Here is a 22,217-nt window from a genome sequence, read left to right as displayed (position 1 = left end):
ACCACCGGCACCCAGGGCAGGCGGCAGCGGCGGCGCGCCCGCCGGCAGCGCCTGGCGCCGCTGGGCGCAGTGACAGCGCCCCCGCCGGCCCCCGCCGCCCGCCTCCCGCCGCCCGCCGCCTGCGATGCTCAGTGAGTGGCGGGGAGCGGGGACCGGCGTGGGGCCGCGGCCCGAGACCCGCGCGGGGCCGGCCCGGGGGGAGGGCGGCGGCGGCGGCGGCGGCGGGCGGCGGGAGCGGGCCCCGGGCGTCCCGCCGGGCCGCCTCGTGGCGGAGGCCCGCAGGCCCGGCCCGGCCCGGCGGGCGGCTCCCGGGAGGGCGGCGGGCCCCGGGGGGTGCGCGGGGGCGGGGGCAGCCCCGGGGGGGGACAGGGCCGGGCGCCTTCCCTGCGCCCGCAGGTGGCGGGGGGTGCTTCTCTCCTTAGATTCTTCCTTTTCCTTCAGAAGTGCGTGGGTTTGATTAGCGGCTTCTTACCGCACCGTTTCTCGTCTTTTTTATTATTTTCTGGTTCTTTTATATCTTTTTTTTTTTTTTAATCCTGACAGGGGAAAACTTTCACTTTCGCGGCGCCCCTTTATCGAGCGCCCTCCGGTTTCCCGGGCGGCAGCGGCCCGGCGGGGTTCCCGGCGCTGCCCCGCTGCCCCCCCACTGGGGCCTACGGGCGAGCGGGGCTCGGTCCGGCGGCTCCACCGCGGGGAGGAAGGGCCGGGCCGGGCCGGGCCGGGCCGCGCCGCGCCGCAGGCGTGAGGCTGTAGCTGCTGCCCGGGGAGGTCGAATCGCTCCGTCTTCGGGGTGCGGGGAGGGGAGGGATGGAAACAACACTGTGGACTTGGCAAAGCTTAATTCGGTGAGTCAAATCTAGGTGCAAGGCAAATAGATGCAGGCTTTTCTAAAATCACAGCTGGGTCTTCTCCGCCTGAACGCTGCTGCTCGGGCAAAAGCCGCCTCCGTCTTTCCTGCTGCCTGCACCACTTTCCCTGTTTTGCACCACCATGCCGCGTCTCCATGTCGACTTGTCATGTTTACTTGCCTGTTTTTCTGAATTGCAGCTGCTGCATCTGTGAGGTCCCTTGGCTCAAGGTTCACCGTAATCGTCGTATCAGTTTGTCCTTACCTTGTTTGTTCTGAAATTTTGTCAGTCTTAGGTAAACTTACTGTCACAAAATTAAAAATGAGGTGATTTGGTGTTGGTAGACTCCACATTTCACCTGTTGTGATAAAAGAGGTAAAAGGTGATGCTTCTTTATCTGCTGCTGAGGCCTGAGACGGTTCTCAGCAGAGAATATTCAGAATGTGCTTTTGTGGGTTGTTTTATTGGTTTGTTGTTTTGTTTTGGTTTTTTTTAAGATTGCTTGTCCCTGGTGTTCTTCTCTGTTGCTCACAGGTCTTTCCTCGGCCTGTTGGAAGGAAGAGATTGCTGTCCCAGCACCAGGACAGGAATGCAGAGTCTTTAAAAGCAGCATTTCCAATGCTAGTTTTCAAGGTCTTTTTTGTATGTCTGTACTGGTAACATTTCAAGGTGGTGGAATCTGCCTAAACCTGTACCCGAGATGTAGCATAGGCAGGAAATTAATTTCCTTAGCCTGATGCTTAGTACACAGCTAATTTCCAGCTTTTTTAGGAAAGAGGAACTGGTGATGTGTTTTGTATGATCAACCTCTCCTCTGGGTTTCCTCAGTGTTTTTGGTTCCTCAAAAAAATGTAACCTAATAATTTCCTTTTTGTGCTCCAGTTTGTGACACTGCGGAAGGTGCTACATTGTAGCTGTGCAGACCCCTGATGTGAACTTTCTTCTTTCTTTCCTTACATGTTTTGCTTATCAGTAAAAATAATTAATGGTATTAGCATTTATTGTTCTCTCGGGCTGTTTGAGAAGAGCGGGGCAGCTGAGACTTCTGAACAATTGTTTCAAGCTTTCTGCAGGCACGGACAGGGATCTCTATATGCTTTCAGACTGTTTCATATCATGGAGGTTATCTTCAGGGATGAGAGCTAGAGTCTTAAAATTAATTGGAGGTTAAAATGGCAAGCTTGTACTTTTTTGCCTTTAAATTCTGCATCATTGACCTGTTGTGAACTGGCTCAGATTGCACCCAGTTAAAGGCATTTTGGCAGGCTGTTCTTATGTTTATTTTATGATATGCTCTTAATTTTGCGGGCCTGATAAAGAATATTTGTAGGAATGTTGATTTTGCTCTTCTTGCTCTTTTCATGGGACACTTTCCCCACTCCTGTGACATTGCCTTTGTACTTCACCCTCAGCATTACAAAGAGCAAAGTGAATGAAGACACAAAGACGTGAAATGAAGGTGGGGGTGATAGTGTGTCTGATGCCAAGGGGTGTTTCTTGGTGAAGATGCATTTCCTGTAAGGTAGTTCCTGTTCTGTCACCTGGGAGTAGGGAAAGAGATCTCCCTGAGATACTGCTCGGAGATACTGCTCGTAACACCCACTGCTGTGACTGCTGGGAGGAGTATACAGAGTATGTGAAGGGAGCGAGAAACTGCACAGATTGCATAAAGCAGCTGGGAATGCCACCTTGCTAGCCTTGGCTGAAGGAACTGGGGCTTCCCTGTTATCCCCAAAGCTCTGGAAAAGCTTGGATTTGAATCAGCTGCCAACGACCGCTCCCTTCCCAGACCCTTCTCTCTTGCTGCTAAAATGTCCGATCCTGATGTTAGAATTTGAGACTGCTGGGTAACCTACTGCTTTTTTTTGCCTATCATTTAAAATTTACCATTTTCTCAGTTGGTCATCTGCTTGTTCAGCAGCTTGAAAAGGCTGATCTCAGTGCTCCTCTTGTCATTTCAAAGGGTCCTCTGAAGTTCTGCATCTTTCACCTGCCAGTTCTCAGTTTCTCTGTTCCATTAGGAGTTTATGAGGAATTATCTGTACATGCATGCTACAGCTTGATATATCCTCACTAGATATGCATGCTGTGCCATAACGATTAAGGGTTTTCTCACCAAATCTAACCTAACGCAAATGGATCCTGTAACTGAAGCAAAAAAAGTGTGGGCAAGAATATTTCTAGATGCTCTCTCTGCAGTTGAACCACGGACCTGAGGCTGATTTGTGCAGTTCTGACTGGCTAAACCACTTCAGAAACATTTAGTTGAATCTGTTCCATGCCATTTTGGGAGTGAGTTTCTTTTGGATTACAGGCCAAATACAACAATCTAGATGCAAACTCTCTGGAACAGTTTCTAGACCTGAAATAAGCGTCTATGAGAGCATCTCAAATATAGTTAAGTTGCTACCCAAACCTAAACTATTTGGCAGACTGCATGGAAAGGCATTAGTGTGGACCTCGGCAGGTCACTTGTATGTGAGTCGGTGCTGCTGGCTGAAATACAAAATGGTAACATAGTACATTGCGAAGCTTAGTTAAGGGTGTTTTTTAGGAGGGTGCCAAGATGCTGGTCCATCACTGTGTCTACCCTTCTTCATGGTCTTCATTAGAATTCTGTCTTTCCTACAGTTTTGTGCAGCAGAAAGTGTTCTATTTGAGACTTGCACTGTCTCAGATATAATTTCTTTAATTGCAAAGAAGATGAAAAGGAATTTTGCTTTTGGGTGGAAAAAGTTGTGGTTGAAACTCATGATTTTAATGGATCTATCTGGAAATGCTTTGAAAACTCCACACCTGTTGATGCCCCTTCCCCACCCTCAACAGTTATTTAACCCGTGAGAACAAATGGAAATCTTTTTAAGGTTTTTGCCAAGGCACATGGGTTTGCAATTCCACGTATCTGTTTAACTTTTGCTGAAACGTTGCATCCCCGTCTGCTTGGAACTTCACAGAGGGCTTATTGTTCTAGCAACGGGGGATAAGCACTTATGTGTGCATGGGCATTAGAAAAGGCTCATTTATGATCATATTTTTAAATCTGTCATTTTTTTAGAAATATGGTTTTTACAGTGGGAGGAATTACAAGGGAATCCTTGTCTGTGTCTCTGAGAAGTTGTGTTTCATCGGATTTAACTACTCAAACCAGAAAGCATGTGCACTTGTAAAATGTATGCAGGTCACTGGTAGTGGGGCTGTAAAGTGTAGAACTATCTTGAGGCAGGCTTTACGTATTTTTCTGGTAGAATAAAACTGTTGCATAGTTCTGCTTTATGTAAAGCCTTTTAGGTTATCTAAACTTCTGTGTAAAATTGATGGCTATTGTGAAGGGTTGGTGGCAGACAGGGACTACTCAAATATCAAGGGAGCTATTGCATTCCTCTTATTGAGGTTCTTTTATTACAAGCCAGAAGCTAAAAGCTAGCATCAGGCTCCTTTTGGTTTTGAGATACTACCAAGTGGTGTTTGTGAGGATGGCTTTCAAAATTTATATAAAGAAAACTTCAAAGGACTTTTTTTAAACTTTTGTAGGAGGCAAGTCTAGATAGACGGGGGCAGGTGAAAAAGGCAGAAGGCTCTGCTTTTTTTTTGTTTGTGTTTTTTTTTGTCTTGTTTTGTTTTTTCTTCTTTTTTTTTTTTTCCTGGGGACTTAACCTGACTGAAATGCCAGAAGTCTGACTCTAAACCTTTAAGTCCAGGCAATAATCTATTGCTTCTTGGACTCCACAAATAGGTAAAATTAGTCTGCTATTTAAAGCATTATGATTCTGAAATTTCCTTCCTGTATATCATTTTCTCATTCCCTCGACTCTTCTGGTATTATTTTGTTTGTTGGTCAAGCAGTGGAATCGGACAATGACTGAAGATTACCCAGACTGCTACTGTAAAAAAGCTGGGAGGAAAAATGTTCCCTTTTTGAGTTAATTTTTAACAAAATCAAAGACTTCGGCTCACCACTGCAGTCTTAGTCCAGTATCTTCAAAAGTATTTTGGATTCCTTGGTGAAATTAGTAGAATTAGGCAGCAAAATATCTGTACGGATCTGATTGAGAGTGTCTAGTTACGCCTTGGTACTGAGAAGCACATGCCTAAAGATTTTGTTTCATACTTCAGCAACGAAAATACTGAGCCATTTGTTCTCTATCAGCCTTAATGTGTACCTACACATTAAGAGCCCCATCTTCTCTTTCTTCTTCTTTTGAGGTCATGAAACGCGTACGCACAGAACAGATTCAGATGGCAGTGTCCTGCTACCTCAAGCGCCGTCAGTATGTGGACTCAGAAGGTCCCCTAAAACAAGGGCTGAGGCTGTGTCAGACTGCTGAAGAGATGGCAGCTAATCTCACAGGTAATCCCACCATATTTTCCATGCATGCTTCTTGCCAGAGTTGTGATAAGTGTGAGTATGTATAATGGTAACTACATGAATTTCTCTGCACATACGGACAGCTCTCCTTTTGAACTAAAGAAATTTCTCAGTGTGATGTTGGTGTGAGTTATGAACTTCTGAAGAATGTAAATGTGGATGAAAATGTAACAAGGTGAGATTCATGGTCAGTGAATCAGCAGGCTGAAATACCAGGTCATGGTAGTGGAAAATGCATGTGTTGTATCCCAGAAAACATGAACTCTGGTGAGTAGTGTGCTTTGGGACAGATGTGAGAAGAACCTAGACAAGGAGTTAAGTAGAAGCAGGAAGATCTGTTGTGCCTTCGTACTCCAGAGGAGCTGTATCATGTGAAATGGAAGTGATACAGGCTGTTTCTTTCTCTGGCCTAGTCAGCTTTCTAGTTGTGAAAGCCCCACTCTGTCACTTGAAAAAAAAAATACCCCTTCAGTGGATGAAACAGTTTATTTCCCTGCATGCCCTTTCTCCTCCTTCTTAAAGGCTTCTGAATCCTGGTACAATAGCTGCTTTTCAAATCCTGTCTGCAACAGTCTTTATTGTAGTTATTATTTTTGTTACAACAAACTACGCTATGGCTTGAGCACATATAAATATTGAAAGGATGCAAGCAATGTGGAGGTTACAAAGATTAAATTTACTTGTAAAAGTAATAGAAAATATCGGCCTGACCTTTGGGTGAAGATGCAAGGAGGAAATGTTTTCTGATAATGAAACTGCTTAGATTGTAACAGTATTCTGGGCTAAGAGTGGTGGAGACCTTAATTTATTGTGGTACAGCTCGATTTGACAAAACATCAGTTGCTGTATAACTCTGTGCTTGTAGCTAGGTAAGATTGGATGCCAAAACAGCTCTTTCCATTTCTAGAGTACTTTGCCATAGTTACAATCCAAAGATGAATGACTTGAGGGTTAAATGTGCAAGCTGCCTCTCTCAGGGGCCTGAAGGAAATTGGGTAATACTTCGTTATATATGTGACTTACATCTTCTTAGTACTTTTCATTTCCTTGCTGATTTCAAAGTAACTATCGGAAGTTTGTTGCAACTCCCAGAAATAATAGTGGGGGAGATGGGGAAGGACAGAAAACAAGGTAAAATGCTGAATTGTTTTTGACGGGAGATTTTATGGGAGAGGTTATTAGAAGGTCCGTGTTGAAATGGGATTAGAACTTGGGACCAGTCCATACCAGGAAGACACAAGAGTATCTGAAGTAAGAGGTGAATTAGGTTGCAAGCCATTGCATTCACATATAGCATCATGCAGAAAAAAAGTGGTTTCAGTAAAGGAGTGTGTGATTGGGTTTTGTCTTTTTACTAATCTTCCACCAAATGTTATTACTAAATTTCTTCTTATTAGTCTGTATCCTCTTGCTAGTGCAAGAGTTTTGTGGCTGGTGATTCGGAACTTAGTCATCAGTTTTCATTAGAACTGAAAATGGTCTGCTCTCATGTATTCAGCTGCTTGCTACTTCTTGTCAAACATGCTCGTAGTAAGCTATCAGTGAGTATGCTGCTGTTCCATGAATGACTGTCAAAAAAGAAAAACCCAGCTTGTACTTATTGTGACAACAGAGGCTGAAAATACTTTCTGCTTCAGTCATCTTACTTTAGCAAACTGAATAAAAACCGACCAGATTCTAAAGCCTGCATTGATTTATTTTGGGGGAAGTCAAACAATCAGTTTTTTTCTGATGATGTTTTTGCTTGTTCCTTAACAAAACTCACCTTGCTTTTTCTGTTCAACGCTTTTCTTTTGTTTGATTTTTAAATTAACCATCCTACATAAATGAGCTGCTTAATTCTGTCTTCAATTCTGTGATTTCTTCTTTCACAGTGAAAAGCGTCCTCTGTTTTTGGTTTTAAATAGTTCTGTTTCTCAGTTTTACCTCAGCATTTTCTCTGGTCTTCTTCTAGAGTATCTTTAGTTCAGCCTTTCTCCATTGCTTCATGTACTTGTTATATCTGGACAGCTCTGTTTTCATGGAATTATAGAGCAGCCCAGGTTGGAAGGGACCTCGAAAGATCACCTGGCCCAACCTTTTGTGAGAAAAGGAGCCTAGATGAGATTATCTAGCACCCTGTCTGATTGCATCTGCAGTAAAATACAGCACAGTTTCTTCTTGACTATCCCGTATTTCTGTAGAAAACTAGAAGAATATCTGAGCACAGAATGAGGGACTAAGGAACAGGTTCCTCTAATATTGCTCATAGTAAAGTATCAACACATAGGACTATCTGAAATAATGTAAAATTATACGGCATCACGCTCACGTAAAAGAGCGGTTTTAGACGTTTTAGCATAAAGGAGTTGCTGTTAAACAATGTTTACAGTAGCCCCACGTTTGTTAGCTGGAAGCAATTATGCTTGTAGCCAACACACAAGACCAGGAGGGTACTGTCCATATTCCTGAGTTTAGGAGCAAATTCCTTTAAATTTACTATCAGGTCGCATAGCTGGCTGCAATTACTGGAAGTGAAGTCAAGGGGAGGATGTTTCCAGTAGATGTTCTTATGACCACTGGAGTAGATGGAAACGAAACTGTGGTAGATTTATTAATGTATGAGAAGGATATGACGAGTGTTTTATGTCCATCAGGAGAAAAATATGCCTGAGAATTTACTCTTGTTTTGGAATCAGTTGAGCTCTTGCTCCTTTTTGCAATTTTGGTTGGTGTAAAGTTTTGGGAAGGAAAAGAATTAGAATTTGAACTTTTTATAACTGGTATGTAGGGTTCATATATAATTTGCTAGATGGGGAGGAGCTCCAGCACCATTACTGAAAGAGTAGGCCATAATGATTGCCCAGTCAGACTGTTCCAGGATAGGTAACCAAAGATGATGTTCCCCTTTCTGAAGCATGAAGTACATCTGAATTTTGGAATTAAGTTGCTCACGTAGAGAAAGTTTAACAGATGGCATGGTGGGAGCACTTCATAAAGCCAAGGACAGTAAGTTGTGCTTGTATGGCACAAGCAAGGTGGCAAGTCATTCCCATTCCTGCTGAAATGAGGCCACCAGAACTCTGTGAAGAGTTGACACTTGCATATAACCCTGTAACACAGCATAAAAGACAGGCCCTCCTACTTCTCTTTCTCTTTGCTTTTACAATGAGTAGTATGGGTGACACTGAAAACTGTCATTAAACATTTCTGAGTTAATATGTGTGTATACACGTAGTTTACTTTTTCTCATATTGAATATTGATTATATTAAATTTTAAGTCGAAATAGCAGAGTTTTTTACTTCAGCCATTAAGTAATGCCAGTATGGGAGCCTGGAGTTTTTACCAGCTTTAAGTTTCTGAAGCAGCCAGGCTGTAGAAAGTGCAGTGTATCTGTACCTTTCAACAGGTTATATTTGTTTATTTCTAAACTGATTTGATAGAAGATAGGGTATTGGTGCTGGAATCTGTATTTGTTTTTTCCCATGGGGGGATGATGAGCACAGCCCAGCTCTCTGTTTCCAAAGGTGAATTCAGCTTGCCCTGGAGAGTTGGTAAACAGACCTGCTGTATTTCCATAAGCTCCAGGAAGATAGCTCTGTGTCTTACTAGAGAGAGAGAGGAGAATAGCGACAGGCTGCCTGTACACCGTGTGCTGATCTCTTTCTAATTAGAAGCATTGAGACGAGCTGGAGGCTGGCCTATCTCTCTTTAGCATGTGAACATTTGATGATGTTGTTTATACACTCTGAGGGCTCTCAGAGTTGTGCCTCTGTGCATGAGCCAAATGCTGGAACAAAAAGCGATCCATCAGGAGTAGGAAGGGAAAGAGAGAGGATGGAAAGCGGTGGGGGGTGGGGGAGACTGAAACAGGTTGAGGGAGTTGGAAGTGAGAGTAGTGAAGATAGGTTTTGTGGAGGGGAAAATAGTTACAAATTGAAAAAAAAAAAAAATTAGGAAAGGAAAAGAGTGAAACTCCATGTCCTTTAGTGCTCTTAGAAGAGCAGACAAATAAACATATTAGTTTTAATTTTGTAACTTGTGTTTCTAATCACTGGTATTTGTATATGCTTCAGATATGTTGTTGGGTGTCTGTAAACTTGCACAAAGTCCTCTGTTGGATTCTGAGAGATTAGCAGAAGAGCAAAGGTTTGGTGCCAGAGAAGCAGCCAATTCCCTTTCTAAACAGTTCAGAACCACTTTTACCAGAGTTGGTACTGGTTCTGAAAATCAGTTTAACACCATCTCAGGAGACCATAACAACTGGATTTGTGGTCAGATACCAGCTGCCCTTTAACCTAAAATCCTCAGGGAGGAGGACACATTTTGGTTAAAAACTACTAGGTGTTTGCTTAGAGATTGGATGTGTTTTCACCACCACCTCCAGGAGACTAGTAAATGATAATGATTATCATTTGTTGTAAACAGTGATGACTGGTGCAAGGAATTTGAGACTCTGAGATAGTGTCACTGCAGACCTTCTTCTGTCCGCAACGGTTGGTGGGTCCCACTGAAAAAGAACCTGTTTTGGAGAAAGTTGTAGATTGCTTTCCTTGTCTTTTCTGAGTACAAATTAGTAAAACCACGGAGTATCTTGTACAACTGTTAAGGGATCTGTGATGGTGTTAGTCTGAATTTCTTGGGAACTTAAGGTTGTATCTGAAAACCTAAAAAAGTATTCTGGGGGGAGTGGGTAAGTTGCTGAGATTTTTAGGGCTTTTTTTTTAAAAAAAAAAGTAAAGTTTTCAGTATACTGTCTTATTCATGATCTGTCTAGGTTGTTAATCTCATGTTTAGATACATCAGACTATGTCATCCCTGGATGGTTTGGAAGATGAAATTTCATCTTGGTTGCCTGCATTACCTTGGAGTTTATAAGAAGCTTTGTTTCCAGACACACATGCAAAACTCCTTAAATTCCTATTTAATTTTTACTTATTTTATTTCACAGTCCAATCTGAATCTGGTTGTGCCAACGTTGTATCTGCAGCTCCCTGTCTGGCAGAGCCACAGCAATATGAAGTACAATTTGGACGATTACGCAATTTTCTCACAGGTAAATATCTAGAAGCAAGAAAGAAGAAAGTAGCCGATTTTTTTTTTTTTTTTGTCATTTCAGTGAGTAAAGGACAATATGCTAAAATTTAAAATCATGTCTCTAACAATCTTTTGATGTCTAGTTTTGAGATTTCAGTTACCGCAATTAGATATATTTTTGTTGCTGTTTTTGTCTGAGTGTCAAGTACCTTCGGCTTTTGTAGATAGCTGTTTACCTTTTCTTGTTCAAGCATTTGGCCTCTGTAGATCTTCTAGAAAACATACATATACAGGGCCAGAAGGAAGATTAGAGTATTGGAGTGTTTTATGTGAAAGGCAGGTAATTTAGAAATGAGTGTAGTTCTCTGCTGTCTCCTAGTTTAGGGGTTTTAATTTTATTCATAATTGGCTTATTTTTATGATCTAGATTTTTAAGGGAGAATCTCCTCCCTTAAATTTATCTGTACTTGCTTTGAGAGTGGAGGTATGTGACAGAAGCTAAAAAAAGTTCTCATTCTGTAGTATGATGCAGAAGACAATAGTGATTTTTCTTATATATTTTTTTAATAATTAAAAAAAACAAAACAAAACAACAGTACTCATGGGAATGTCCTTATTTCTTCTACAAGTCCCAAATGTGGGAAGAAGAAAGCAGATAGGATTTTTAGAGAATAGTACCAAGGAAAGTGAGGTTGCCAGTCCTCCCACCTTTGGGCACATCTTCATTTGTTGACTGTAGGGATTTGATCCCAGTGTGCATAACACTAGCATTAATATTCCTTATAGTTGTTGAAGGGAAAGGGAAGGAGGAAGGCAGGCAGAAGCAGAAAATACTGAAGTCAGCCTTGCCACCTAGAACAGTTCAGCACCACTGCACTTTAGTAATGGAGGTAAATCCTTATGGTTTAATAGATTTTGGGGAAGTATGATTTCCCTGTTCAGTGGCTTAAATATCACTTGGAGAAGTGCTAGGCATGGTTTTGGTGTTCGGGTCAACTGCTTTCATTTTTTTTTGTCCCTCTTGCTGGGTTTTGATTTCTTACACACGTGAATTGCTGCTGTTTTTGCAAGGGAGTAACTTGCCAGCCAGCCACCAGGCACAGCAGGACACTTCCCACATCTGGGATGCCTGCCCCCAGGGGCACAGAGAAGTGGGCAGGGGACTAGGAGCACTGAATAATTCAGGAATTACTCTAGAGATCTCTAGTTCAACCAGGTGCTCAAAGCAGGGGAAGATCAAGAGTTTGATCAGGTTGCTCGGGGCCTTGTCCAGCCAGGTTCTCAAAATCAGAAAGTGTGGAGATTGCTCTGCACTTCTGGGCCTCAGCTGGAGGGCTGAGCGATTTGGTGAGAATTTCCCTTGCAACGGCTTGCTGCTTGTCCTTTCACTGAGCACCTCTGAGAAGAGCCTGGCTCCTTTTCCTCTATAGCGTCCCACTGGGCACTGAAGGCATACCCTTATTCTTCTCCAGGCTAGACAGACCCAGCTCCTGTAACCTTTCTCCATATGTTCTCGGGGAACATTTTCTTCGTTCTTGTTTCTGCCAACAATCCATCTCTTCCCTTTTTCCCCCACTGCAGAGTGAGGTCCTTCCCCTTGTTGCATTTCTGCACTAGAGCACCTGCAGAGAAAAGAGCAGCTGCTGGCTGCTTAGAGCTTTCACTACATACCACTGGTTTCACTGGTTTTGGCCCAGTTTTAGTGGGACAGAAAGGAGAATGATACCTAAGTATGTAAATACATATGTAGATACTGCATACCACACACATTCTGTAGTTACACATATAGAAGTGGGAGAGAGGCACATTATGGAGCAGAGAAAGTCTGGAAGAGTGCTCAACAGGAGAGAAAAAATAAGCTAATGGAAAGGGGAAAAAAAAGAATATGCATTGGTGAGTGGCAGGAGGCAAGAACAAGCAGAAAAGAAGTAATGCTGTTTGAAGACCAGCAGTGCAGTTTGAGGATCAGCAATGCCTATTTCACTCCAGTAATTCGGACCATTTTGGTCCTCCAGCAGCTGTTGTGGCCCTGTGTGTTGCCGCGGTGCCCTGCGGCAGGGCTGGCTCCCTGCAGCTCCCTGCCGCCCCAAAAAGCGGGTGAAGGAGGGGTGGAGCTGTTGCACAGATTAGTCTCTGCAAGGTACAGCACAGCCTAATCGGGAGTTTGTTACACTGTGTACTATGAATTACTGCTGGGATTTGCCTTGGCAGGGTGAGAAGAGGGGAGGAGACAGAGAGAGAGAGAGACACAGAGAGACAGAGCATGCACATGAGCACGCACAGAAATAAAACAAGAGCACAGCATATTGCAGTACATTTTGGAAACTGTAGCTTCCTTTCCCTTGGAGACAAATCAGTTCCATTCAGAGCACCACATGCAATTTTTATTGAAGCTGAGAGGGGGAGAAAAAAGCCACCGAAGTTCAGGCACACCCAAGCTAGGTAAAGACTTTTGACTTAAACATGCTAAATACTATTTTAAAAATAATAAGTAAATGTTAAAGTCCATTTATTGCAATAAACAGAGGACACAGTTTTTCTTATTAAATAAACAGGAAAAATTCAGCCATCGTGTATTTGATGAGGTGGTGTTTTAATAGCTGGCCCATACCTAAAAAGGGTTTTGAAGTCTGCATTTTGTTCTGATAGGGTACCTCACCAACTTGAAAATCTCTGTTCAGGTTTGTAATAGGTGCTGTGTATCCCCTTTAGATGACATGAGATTCACTTAAATGCGCCAACAAAAGTCTCCTCTTGCTTGCTTTCTGATGCCACTGTCAAGGCTTTTTTACAGTAATTGTCCTTGCTCTGTTTTATTCTCAGTAGAAAGGGGATTGAGAAATCATTCAAAGTTTGTTGCTGTTTTTTTATATAGATTCAGATTCTCAGCACAGCCATGAAGTGATGCCTCTTCTGTATCCCCTCTTCGTCTACCTCCATCTGAACATGGTCCAGAATGGCCTAAAAAGCACAGTGGACAGTTTTTACAGCCGCTTCCATGGCATGTTCTTGCAGAATGCCAGCCAGAAGGATATCATTGAGCAGTTGCAGACTACCATGACTATTCAAGATATCCTGTCCAACTTGAAGCTCCGGGCTTTTCTGGACAACAAGTACGTCATCCGCCTTCAAGAGGACAGCTACAACTACCTTCTTCGCTACCTCCAAAGTGACAACAACAACGCCCTGTGCAAAGTCCTGACCCTGCACATTCACCTGGATGTGCAGCCTGCCAAGAGGACTGACTACCAGCTCTACGCCGGTGGGAGCTCCTCGCGCAACGAGAGCAACGGCCTGGAACCCAGCGACGTGCCAGCTTCCATTCTGCAGAACGAGGCGGCGCTGGATTTACTGCAGGACAGCATTAAACGTGTCAAGGACGGGCCACCTTCCTTAACAACCATCTGCTTCTATGCCTTCTATAACACGGAGCAGCTGCTGAACACTGCAGAGATCTCACCAAATAGCAAGCTGCTTGCTGCTGGGTTCGATAATTCATGTGTGAAGCTGTGGAGCCTGCGTTCCAGGAAGTTAAAATCTGAGCCCCACCTCGTTGATGTGTCCCGCATCCGTCTGGCTTGTGACATCCTGGATGAGGAGGTCTGGATACCCCTTTTTTTCCCTCCCCCCCCCCCACTCTTTCTGCCAAGGTATTTTGGGTGTGCAGTGTGGAGTACCTAGTAATGTCTTAGGGGACTGTGAGGCTGTTCCGTAACCTGTCTGCCTAGACACACAAATCTTACAGCCCGCTCTCATCTTTCTTTCCTGCAGTGGCTGTAAATGCTGCACTGAGGTGCAAAGAGTGTGTGCTCGGGTCATAGTTTGTTAATCTTAGGTGCTGATATCCCTCCTCCAGCTGTCCTTGAACAGATGACAGTACGCAGGCGGCCCAGTAAGGACAGGTGACTAGAGGAGGCTCCCTTCCCTGAGGAGCATGGAGCCTTCTTGTGGAAGGGAAGATGAAACGAGGAGATGCTGGCAGTAAAGACACTGGTGAATGAAAACAAGAAGGAAAGCACCTCAGAACAACCAGGCAGAAGAGATGCAGGAAGAGGAAAATAATGACAAAGTAAGGAAGGAGCCAAAGGAGTCTGGTCTGGGGCCTCAGGAGAAAGGAGGGCTGCCTAGGTGCAAAACTGTATTTCAGGAATCACCTTAACCAGAGATGAAGAATTAGCATGGAAAAATTATGCAAAATGCCTCTGTTAAGGAATCTGCAGTGTAGAAACTTCAGAGGCTTTCCGCTCTGGAGTGCTGGAGACAAGGACAGGGGGGTGTGTGCCTTTACATGCCAGGCCAGATAGCATCTTCTAGTTTACTCTTTTTTTTTTTTTTTTTTTATTGCCTTCTAGTTACGCCCTTCCTCCCCTCTTGATACAGCTGCCCACTGCCCACGTAGCATCTTTTATCTGGTTAGAGATCAGAATTTGTGACTCTTCCTTTGTTTAATCACTCCCTTCTTGAAGGGGGGAAAAAAAAAAACGAACCTCATTTGTTATTGTGTTGAGCATTTAGCAGGAGAAACATCCTTTTTTCCAATGGTTTTTCTTCTCATAAAAATACCTAGTGTCAGGGTTCTGTTTATTTTGGAAGAGTGCAGAAACCTTGCTGTATGAAGAGATATATGGTTAGGGATTGCTTTGTTCATCAGCTTGAGAACTAGAGGCAGACATCCAGGTGAGATAGCACAGAAGCATGCTCACTGCTTCCCAGGTTAACCCTTTCTGCAGAGTGAGCAGGTAAGTGGGTCAGACTACCCCAAGATGGAGCTATGGACTTGTTTTCATTAGAAGCTGCAAGAGTTCATATGACATGTGACTGTACTGCCTGTTGTGGAAACCACATGTCAATAAGCTGCAACAGAGGAGAATTTCTCTGGTAAATCAGGAGGTCACCTCCTTTGGCTCCAGACTATAGGAAAGTAAGATATTGCCAGGTTATCAGGAGTGTGTATTAGCTTTTTTTTGGCATGTATGCACATACTTGTGTATCGTACATGTATTACAAAACAGCCATGGGAGCTTGAGTACAAATGGCTCTTGTTGGCTGTTTAATATTTTGTGTATTCTGCAGCATTTGTGCACAGGTCTAAAACCAACATCAGGTCAAAGACCAGCACAGATCGAAGTCATCATTGCCCTGAATAACTTCTACCACTGACAGAACAAATAGTGACCTGATCAGGAGTTCAAAGTTAAGGGAGGATACCGCCCTGAACGCACTGCTGGTTACATGTCTCAAATGCAAATTAAAGCCTATTGACTACAAAGAAAATAAATTCCAGTGTCTGGGAGCCCTAAGTGAAAATACACAGGCACCCATGGGGTTGCAGGTGGGAACAGACCAGCACCCACTTGGGTATCACAAGAGTGGAAGGCACATATAGTGAGACAGACCAAACAAGACCACCCTGACTGGACTGCAGTCATCAGTAACGCAGCGTGGTGTGAGCAGGGGCTGTGCTTCAAACTGTCACTGCAGTCTGATCAGCAACAATTCACAGTGGTAAATCTGATTAAAACTTTGACAAAGAACAAAAATTCAGACATTACTTCAGTGAGAATAACCTGTGAGGCTGTTAAACTTGGCTGGGTTTTGTAAGGTTTCTAAATTTTGTTTGGCTTGGGCGATTTCTGTATTGTGTAATTAGCTTTGGGTACTGTTTTTAAATAGTAGTGCCTGAAATAATTCATCTTCAGCTTGGTTCCTGATTTACTGCAAGGATATCGGTCCTTCTGTTTATGAAGATACAGAAGTCTAAAACTGCACTAGTTTCAGTGGATCTTGTTCAGGGTGGCACTAAAACTACACTATTGGGTTTATTAACTCTTTGTGTGTATATATATATAAATGAGGTTGAGACTTAGCAGAAGTGTTGGGGAATGACTTTTTTCCTAGTCTGTTTAAAGCCTTTGTGTCACTAAGGTCAAAATCGTCTACTAGGTGTAGTTTTAGTGAATTTTGCTCAGTGTGATGCCCAAGTGCACTTCCCCAGTGTTATCTTGCTGCTTGGAAATAGGAGAGGCTTACTATTTTGGGATAAAGTAATTCTGTTTTCTTTATAGTAGCATCTCACAAATGCCACTTTATAGTCTCCCTTACTTAATGTCCAGTATAAGAACACAGTTTTGCAGCTGTGCAAATGGATGTATTGTTTGTCGCTTTGCAATTTTGCCATGCTCATCATTGGTACTGCATAAATCAACAACAGAAAATAATACTCTGTTCCCAGCCGCCAGAGTGGCAGCCTTTAAATTCTGTAAAGACTAAGACTTGACCTCATTCAGGTCTGCTTCTAAGGTTCTGCCTTCAAGTGGCAGTGGTCCTTCAAGTGGTAATGAGTGGGGATGATGCTGACCCCTTGGTGGATTGCAGTTGGGAGGGAGTTCTGGAAGGAGCAGTAAGAAATGTCCTGCATCTACTCCCTCATCTTTCCCTGCTAGGAGACCTACAGTAGGCAGGTAGAGCTTCCCTTCTGACATACTAAGAGCACTGCCAGATGAGAGATGACAACACCCCAGAGAAACCTGTTACTAGTTAGGAAAAAAAAAAATAGGCAGGGAGGGGTGAGATGGATTTTTGTTTAGGTTTTTTTGAGGTTATTGTTGCTCTTTGAGACTTACTCATTCCCTTGAGGCTTGTACTGGGTGAAAGATCAAGATAATTTTTGTCAGCTAGATAATGTTTGCTGCTCATAAGGTTAAATACATCGGCAGTAAATTTTTCTGGATCCAAATGATCTGTCATGCAAAATCCATTACTGATGTGAGTAATAGCTGAGGAGTTGGGCAGTCTGTCCATAGGTATATCACTTGGAAGGTATCCTGTATAACAAAACACGCAAACATTGTTGTTCTTTTCAGTTTCTTAATTATATAATTTTGGGGAGACTTGTACTTGCTCAAGAAGATTTCCTGTTCATTGTTGAAGAGTAAATGTAACTTTTTTTAGCTCATTTTAGTAGTGTTGGTAGGTTTTACACTTCTATTTTATTACTTAAAATCAGTTTTGATAGTTTTTCTTTTCAAAATTGATAGCTCAAATAATAAAAGGTAGCTTTTAGTGTGTGTGAGTGTAGGTTATTGATTAAATTAGGCTTATATAACTTAAATTATTGTCCATTCCAAGGAAATACAAATCATTCATGCTAACCTGCAGCAGCCACTTCAGAAGGAGCTAATGGATATCTGTGTAGTGTCCAGTGGTATGTTATATCCAGAAAATATATTCAATGTGTGAAACTAGAATCCTGAAAAAATATTATGAAGGTGGATTCCTTGCCTCCCTGCTGATTTATAACACAGGTGGCAACCTTTCTATAGCTGCTGCAAGTGCTCACCTACATGGTAGTAGCTGTGGGATGCGATGAAGAGCATGCTTGATCTGACAAAGAAGTGAAGCTTAGTTCTGCAAGGCAGTAATTTAGTGGCTGCACTTGCAGCTGCTTTGTTAATCTGGTCAGCAGACTTGGATAGAGAGGAAATGGAAAAATTTAGTGACTCAGAAGCATTGTAGGTATACCATTTTCACCAAGCTATAACAGCAGTGTGCAGTTGTTATGCTAAGTGTGTGTCAAACAGAAGTCAAAGATAAGATTTCCTACCTGTGACCATATAGGAGTGTGGTTTTGAATGCTGTAGAAGGCTTTGTCAAATAAGTTGCTACTGTAATACAAGAAAAGAAGGGTAAGTGCTTGTAAGAGAGGAAGAGTATGTGCTTGCAGACAATCCAGGTAGCCTTGTATGAATTTGAAGGCATAAAATTAAGTACCTGGACTTGCAGAATTTACAGAAACTATAGTACAAATATAGGTAACTCAAATGGGCTTTCACTGGTAACTTGTCAGGAATCTTATGGTTATAATTAAATAGTATAAAATGCTGCAAGTATCAGCCTCTCTCCTTTAATGTGGTAACATAGCCTAGAGATGCTGTGGATTCCAGCAAGCCATGCTCTATCTGAGGTAGAAAAAGCAATTTGAATAAGAATGGGGCTGTGCGTGCTAGAGCCTGCAATTTCTCTCTGCCTCACCTCTGTAGTAGAGATGATGTTGGCTCCCAGCCACATCATAAAACTCCCATGGGCACTGACTACTCTGAAGGGAATTAGCATTGCTAAACACAGCTTGCTGCCTACTACTAAATGCAGTTGAGATGGAGAAAGGCAGCGAGCTATCGAAGTCAGAATTTGCTCACCTCTGATGTAAGATTTGAAACCACTGGAGGAGAAGGGCTTTTAGGGCTATTGCTAAGTCTGAAGGAAAACTGTCTGTGGGTCCTGAGGTCAGAGGGATGGGAGATGCCGTGTCAGCCAAGAGAGCCACTCCTCGGGACGCACTGACTTCTGCTGGTCGCCGGCAGCCCTGGGGAATTGGGTTTCCTCCCGGGGCAGGAAGTGCTCCTTCTGCAGGAAACAGCCCAGTTTGCAGTGATAAAAGTTAAAGGGGCTGCTCACGAACAAAACGGCCTCGTGTTGGATTCGATGCGCAGAGATTGTCCGTGGATGAGTGCTGCTGGTTCACTACCGAGGAAGGGTGTCTGCCGGACAGCCCTGAGGGAGGGTGGTCTCCAGCTACTCCACAGGCACACCCCCAGCCATGGTTATCTTGCCCTCTGTCAGTCAGACCCCAGCTTGTCAGGAAAGGACACTCCCTTGAGCTGAGATTTGTGGAAACTTGTGCGGTCTGTAGCCTTTGAGTGTCGAGAGGTTCTACTTGAATAGACTTTCGGAGACTCTTACCCTCCATTGGGAGATTCCTTCAGCACAGCTCACCAAACAGTCTTCAAATGTGAAAGCCTTTACTTGTTGACTATCTGCCCTGGTAATTGAATTGGAGAACTGCAGGTTAAAAAGGTTTCCAGTGCCATCCTTTTTGTGATTATTCATCATCATCTACCCCAGAATAGATCCTTTGACCTAGATAAGCTGCATGCATTTACTGTTCTCGAAGGGTGAGGATGTGAAAGCATCCTGATGGAGCTTGCATGCGGAAATAGTTATTACGGCCTTACTGGGTTTCTGTTCACGTGTGGGGCTAAGAATGTCCAGCAGACAGCTTGTCAAATACACTCTCTCTTTCCATCTCCTGCCTTTTGTTTAAGACATCTGTGTTTCTTTTTCTCTACTGTGAGATTCTCTCCCAATAATGACCACACCAAAAGAGCAGATGCCAAGATCTGTTTCAACATCTTAGTCAAAAGTTTAGTAGGGAGCGGATAGGGAATAAGCATATGCTTTTAGTAAGTGAAAAATTGTTATGTGAAATATTTCTTTTCTCCCCCCCCCCCAATTTACATAAAGTCCCAGGTTAGGGTGCCTTCTGGAGTGAGCATGAGGCTACCTAAAATGAAGATAAAACCTTCAAATAAAGTCTTACCTCACCATCTCTTTCAGCGTTAACTTCAAGGTAACAAATGTGCTAGCGATGTTGATGTCTCAGAGTTGGACAAAATGCACCACCTCTAAAATAACTTCTGTATTAATGCTCACCTGTTTTCCTCTCGGTGGTTCCTGTATTTATTTGTTGAACAGATAAACATGCTTTCTTTTCTTGTTTCTTTTTCTCCTCCCTGGCCAGGAGGAAGAGGACGACAGCGCAGGCACAGAAATGAAGATTCTGAGAGGACACTGTGGACCTGTGTACAGCACGAGGTTTCTTTCAGACAGTTCGGGACTCTTATCTTGTTCTGAGGACATGTCCATCAGATACTGGGACCTCGGAAGTTTTACAAACACTGTGTTGTACCAAGGTCATGCCTATCCTGTCTGGGATTTGGATATTAGCCCCTGCAGCCTGTACTTTGCCAGTGGTTCCCACGATCGCACTGCAAGGCTCTGGTCATTCGATCGGACGTACCCGCTGCGAATATACGCAGGCCATTTGGCGGACGTAGACTGCGTCAAGTTCCACCCCAATTCCAACTACTTAGCGACGGGCTCTACAGACAAAACGGTGCGCTTGTGGAGCACGCAGCAAGGCAACTCGGTGCGTCTTTTCACCGGGCACCGTGGCCCCGTGCTAGCGCTTGCATTTTCTCCCAATGGTAAGTACCTGGCATCAGCAGGTGAAGACCAGCGGCTAAAGCTGTGGGACTTGGCATCAGGAACTCTTTACAAAGAACTGAGGGGGCACACGGACAACGTAACCAGCCTTACTTTTAGCCCTGACAGTAGTTTAATTGCTTCAGCGTCGATGGACAATTCAGTCCGGGTCTGGGACATTCGGAACACTTACTGCAACGCCCCTGCGGATGGGTCTTCCAGTGAACTGGTTGGTGTATATACCGGACAAATGAATAATGTACTGAGCGTACAGTTTATGGCCTGTAATCTTCTTCTAGTGACTGGAATTGCACAAGAAAATCAGGAACATTAATTTCTTTTTTTTTTTTTTTTTTTTTTTTTTTTTATCTTAGGGAAGTGGGTGGGTGTATTGAATGCCAGAGTCCATTGCAAGCTGAGATTACTGACTGTGAAACACTTCTCTTCCTCTGCCCCCTTGAGAGGCATGTTCAGAGTGATGCAAATGCTTTAAAATGTCTTGCCCACAAAAAGGCCTGTACTGTTGAACAGAATAAGGAGAAAGGGAAGAGTGTTGAAAATATGTATACATTCTAATCTTGTACTTGTAGGGATGGGGAAAAGGGGAGTAAATCCGGTAGCTTGGGGAAACCAAAAGCCTGGTCCAGACAAGTGAAACTGCCAACCAGATAAGCTGCTGACCTGCACTTAAATATCCTGCATTGATTGATGGGCACATCTTACCTACTGTTAACTGAGGCTTGAGTGTGTGGAGGACTACTGGCCCAGTGTTTTTTGTTTTGTTTTGCTTTTGTTTTCTTGGTATTGAAGAGGACCAGCATTTTTAAGACCCTTCTATTGAGAGAACCTCATGTATTTTCTACAGTGATAGGGGTCCTAAATATTACAGCTCCCTTATAGCACTTCTGGAATATTTTGAACTAGCTAAGTAGAAAATACCATCTTTCCTTTTAGTAAGGGGGTGGAAGTCTGACCTCAGTTGGGGCCCATCTCTGCATTGTCACTTGGGTTTGGTTCCTGGTACTAGCTGTGATACTTGTATTTATGTTCCATTAATTAGGAATCTTTCTGAATCTGGTTGCACTGTGTTTTGAGGATGGGAGGACAGTGAGGGTAGAGCGGTGGCTTTAAGGGTAATAAATGACTTGCCTTGTCTGGAGGGAGGGCACAATAGAACTGAAGCAGCTAAGTTTGGACTCCTAATGGAAGCGAGGCATGTCGGTCCACCACTGCACCTCACAGAAATATTTCCGTAAATGGAAGTTGGCAGTCTAGGGGAGGGGGGACAGGGAGAGACAGACACACAAAGTGACATGAGAAAGAATAGTATTACTAAATTATTGTGTGTACACAGAGACAGCTCTGCCAGTGTTGGAATTTTCTCAAAACGTTGCAATATCAGTTTCGTGAACACTTTGTGAGATAAATCATCAGCATTTACAACAAGGGTCTGTGGAAAAAGCACGTTCTAGTTTGTCATTTGGAGAGATTAAATATTTCTGCTTTCTGGAAAGAGTTATTTTGTATTTTGTTTTCTATTAAAAGCATTTAGTTTAAAAAAAAAAAAAAATGCTTGGTTCCTTTCTGGGAAACTTGGTCTGACTTGCATGGGAAGGAGAGGGCAGGAGCGTGCTTCTCCTGCGCTGCTTGAGCCAGAGCCCGCTTGGCACTCGGAGGCTGAATCTGGTGGTCCCACTCACTTGTTGCATGCTGTTTTGATACCCTCCTACTTGCTTTCCACGGAGCTGACTTGGCAGGTCATGGACTTAGGGTATTGACATGGCTTTGTAGGTCGGCTGAAAGGCACATGGAGGATCTAGGCACCCCTTGAGGTTGACACTGTGTACCAGAAGACCTCATTCTGTAGCACTGCATGACCTTGGCTTCATGGTTTGATGTTTTAAAATGCCTCTTTCGAGCAAAGGCACAATCTAATATCTTCTA

The 22,217-nt window shown here is 43.4% G+C and overlaps 1 protein-coding gene across 5 annotated transcripts; it reads left to right on the top strand.

The window, feature by feature from the left end:
- The first annotated feature begins 26 nt into the window (after window positions 1-26).
- Window positions 27-21,786, top strand: TAF5L (TATA-box binding protein associated factor 5 like). Of its 5 annotated transcripts, none has more exons than XM_042796010.1 (5): window positions 27-131; window positions 5,052-5,196; window positions 10,147-10,251; window positions 13,108-13,832; window positions 19,810-21,786. In XM_042796010.1, the coding sequence occupies exons 2-5, from the start codon at window positions 5,055-5,057 to the stop codon at window positions 20,605-20,607; spliced, it is 1,770 nt and encodes a 589-aa protein (XP_042651944.1). In that variant the 5' UTR covers window positions 27-131; window positions 5,052-5,054; the 3' UTR covers window positions 20,608-21,786. The 5 variants fall into 5 exon arrangements, with proteins under 5 accessions (XP_042651944.1, XP_042651946.1, XP_032841298.1 ...); XM_042796012.1 differs by lacking the exon at window positions 27-131 and adding an exon at window positions 423-443; XM_032985407.2 differs by lacking the exon at window positions 27-131 and adding an exon at window positions 472-845.
- The last annotated feature ends 431 nt before the right edge of the window (window positions 21,787-22,217 follow it).

This window comes from Tyto alba, unplaced genomic scaffold (genome assembly GCF_018691265.1).
Source record: "Tyto alba isolate M040663 unplaced genomic scaffold, T.alba_DEE_v4.0 Super-Scaffold_22, whole genome shotgun sequence".
In the NCBI taxonomy this organism is placed as follows: domain Eukaryota; kingdom Metazoa; phylum Chordata; class Aves; order Strigiformes; family Tytonidae; genus Tyto; species Tyto alba.
This window is presented reverse-complemented; position numbering and strand designations above follow the sequence as displayed.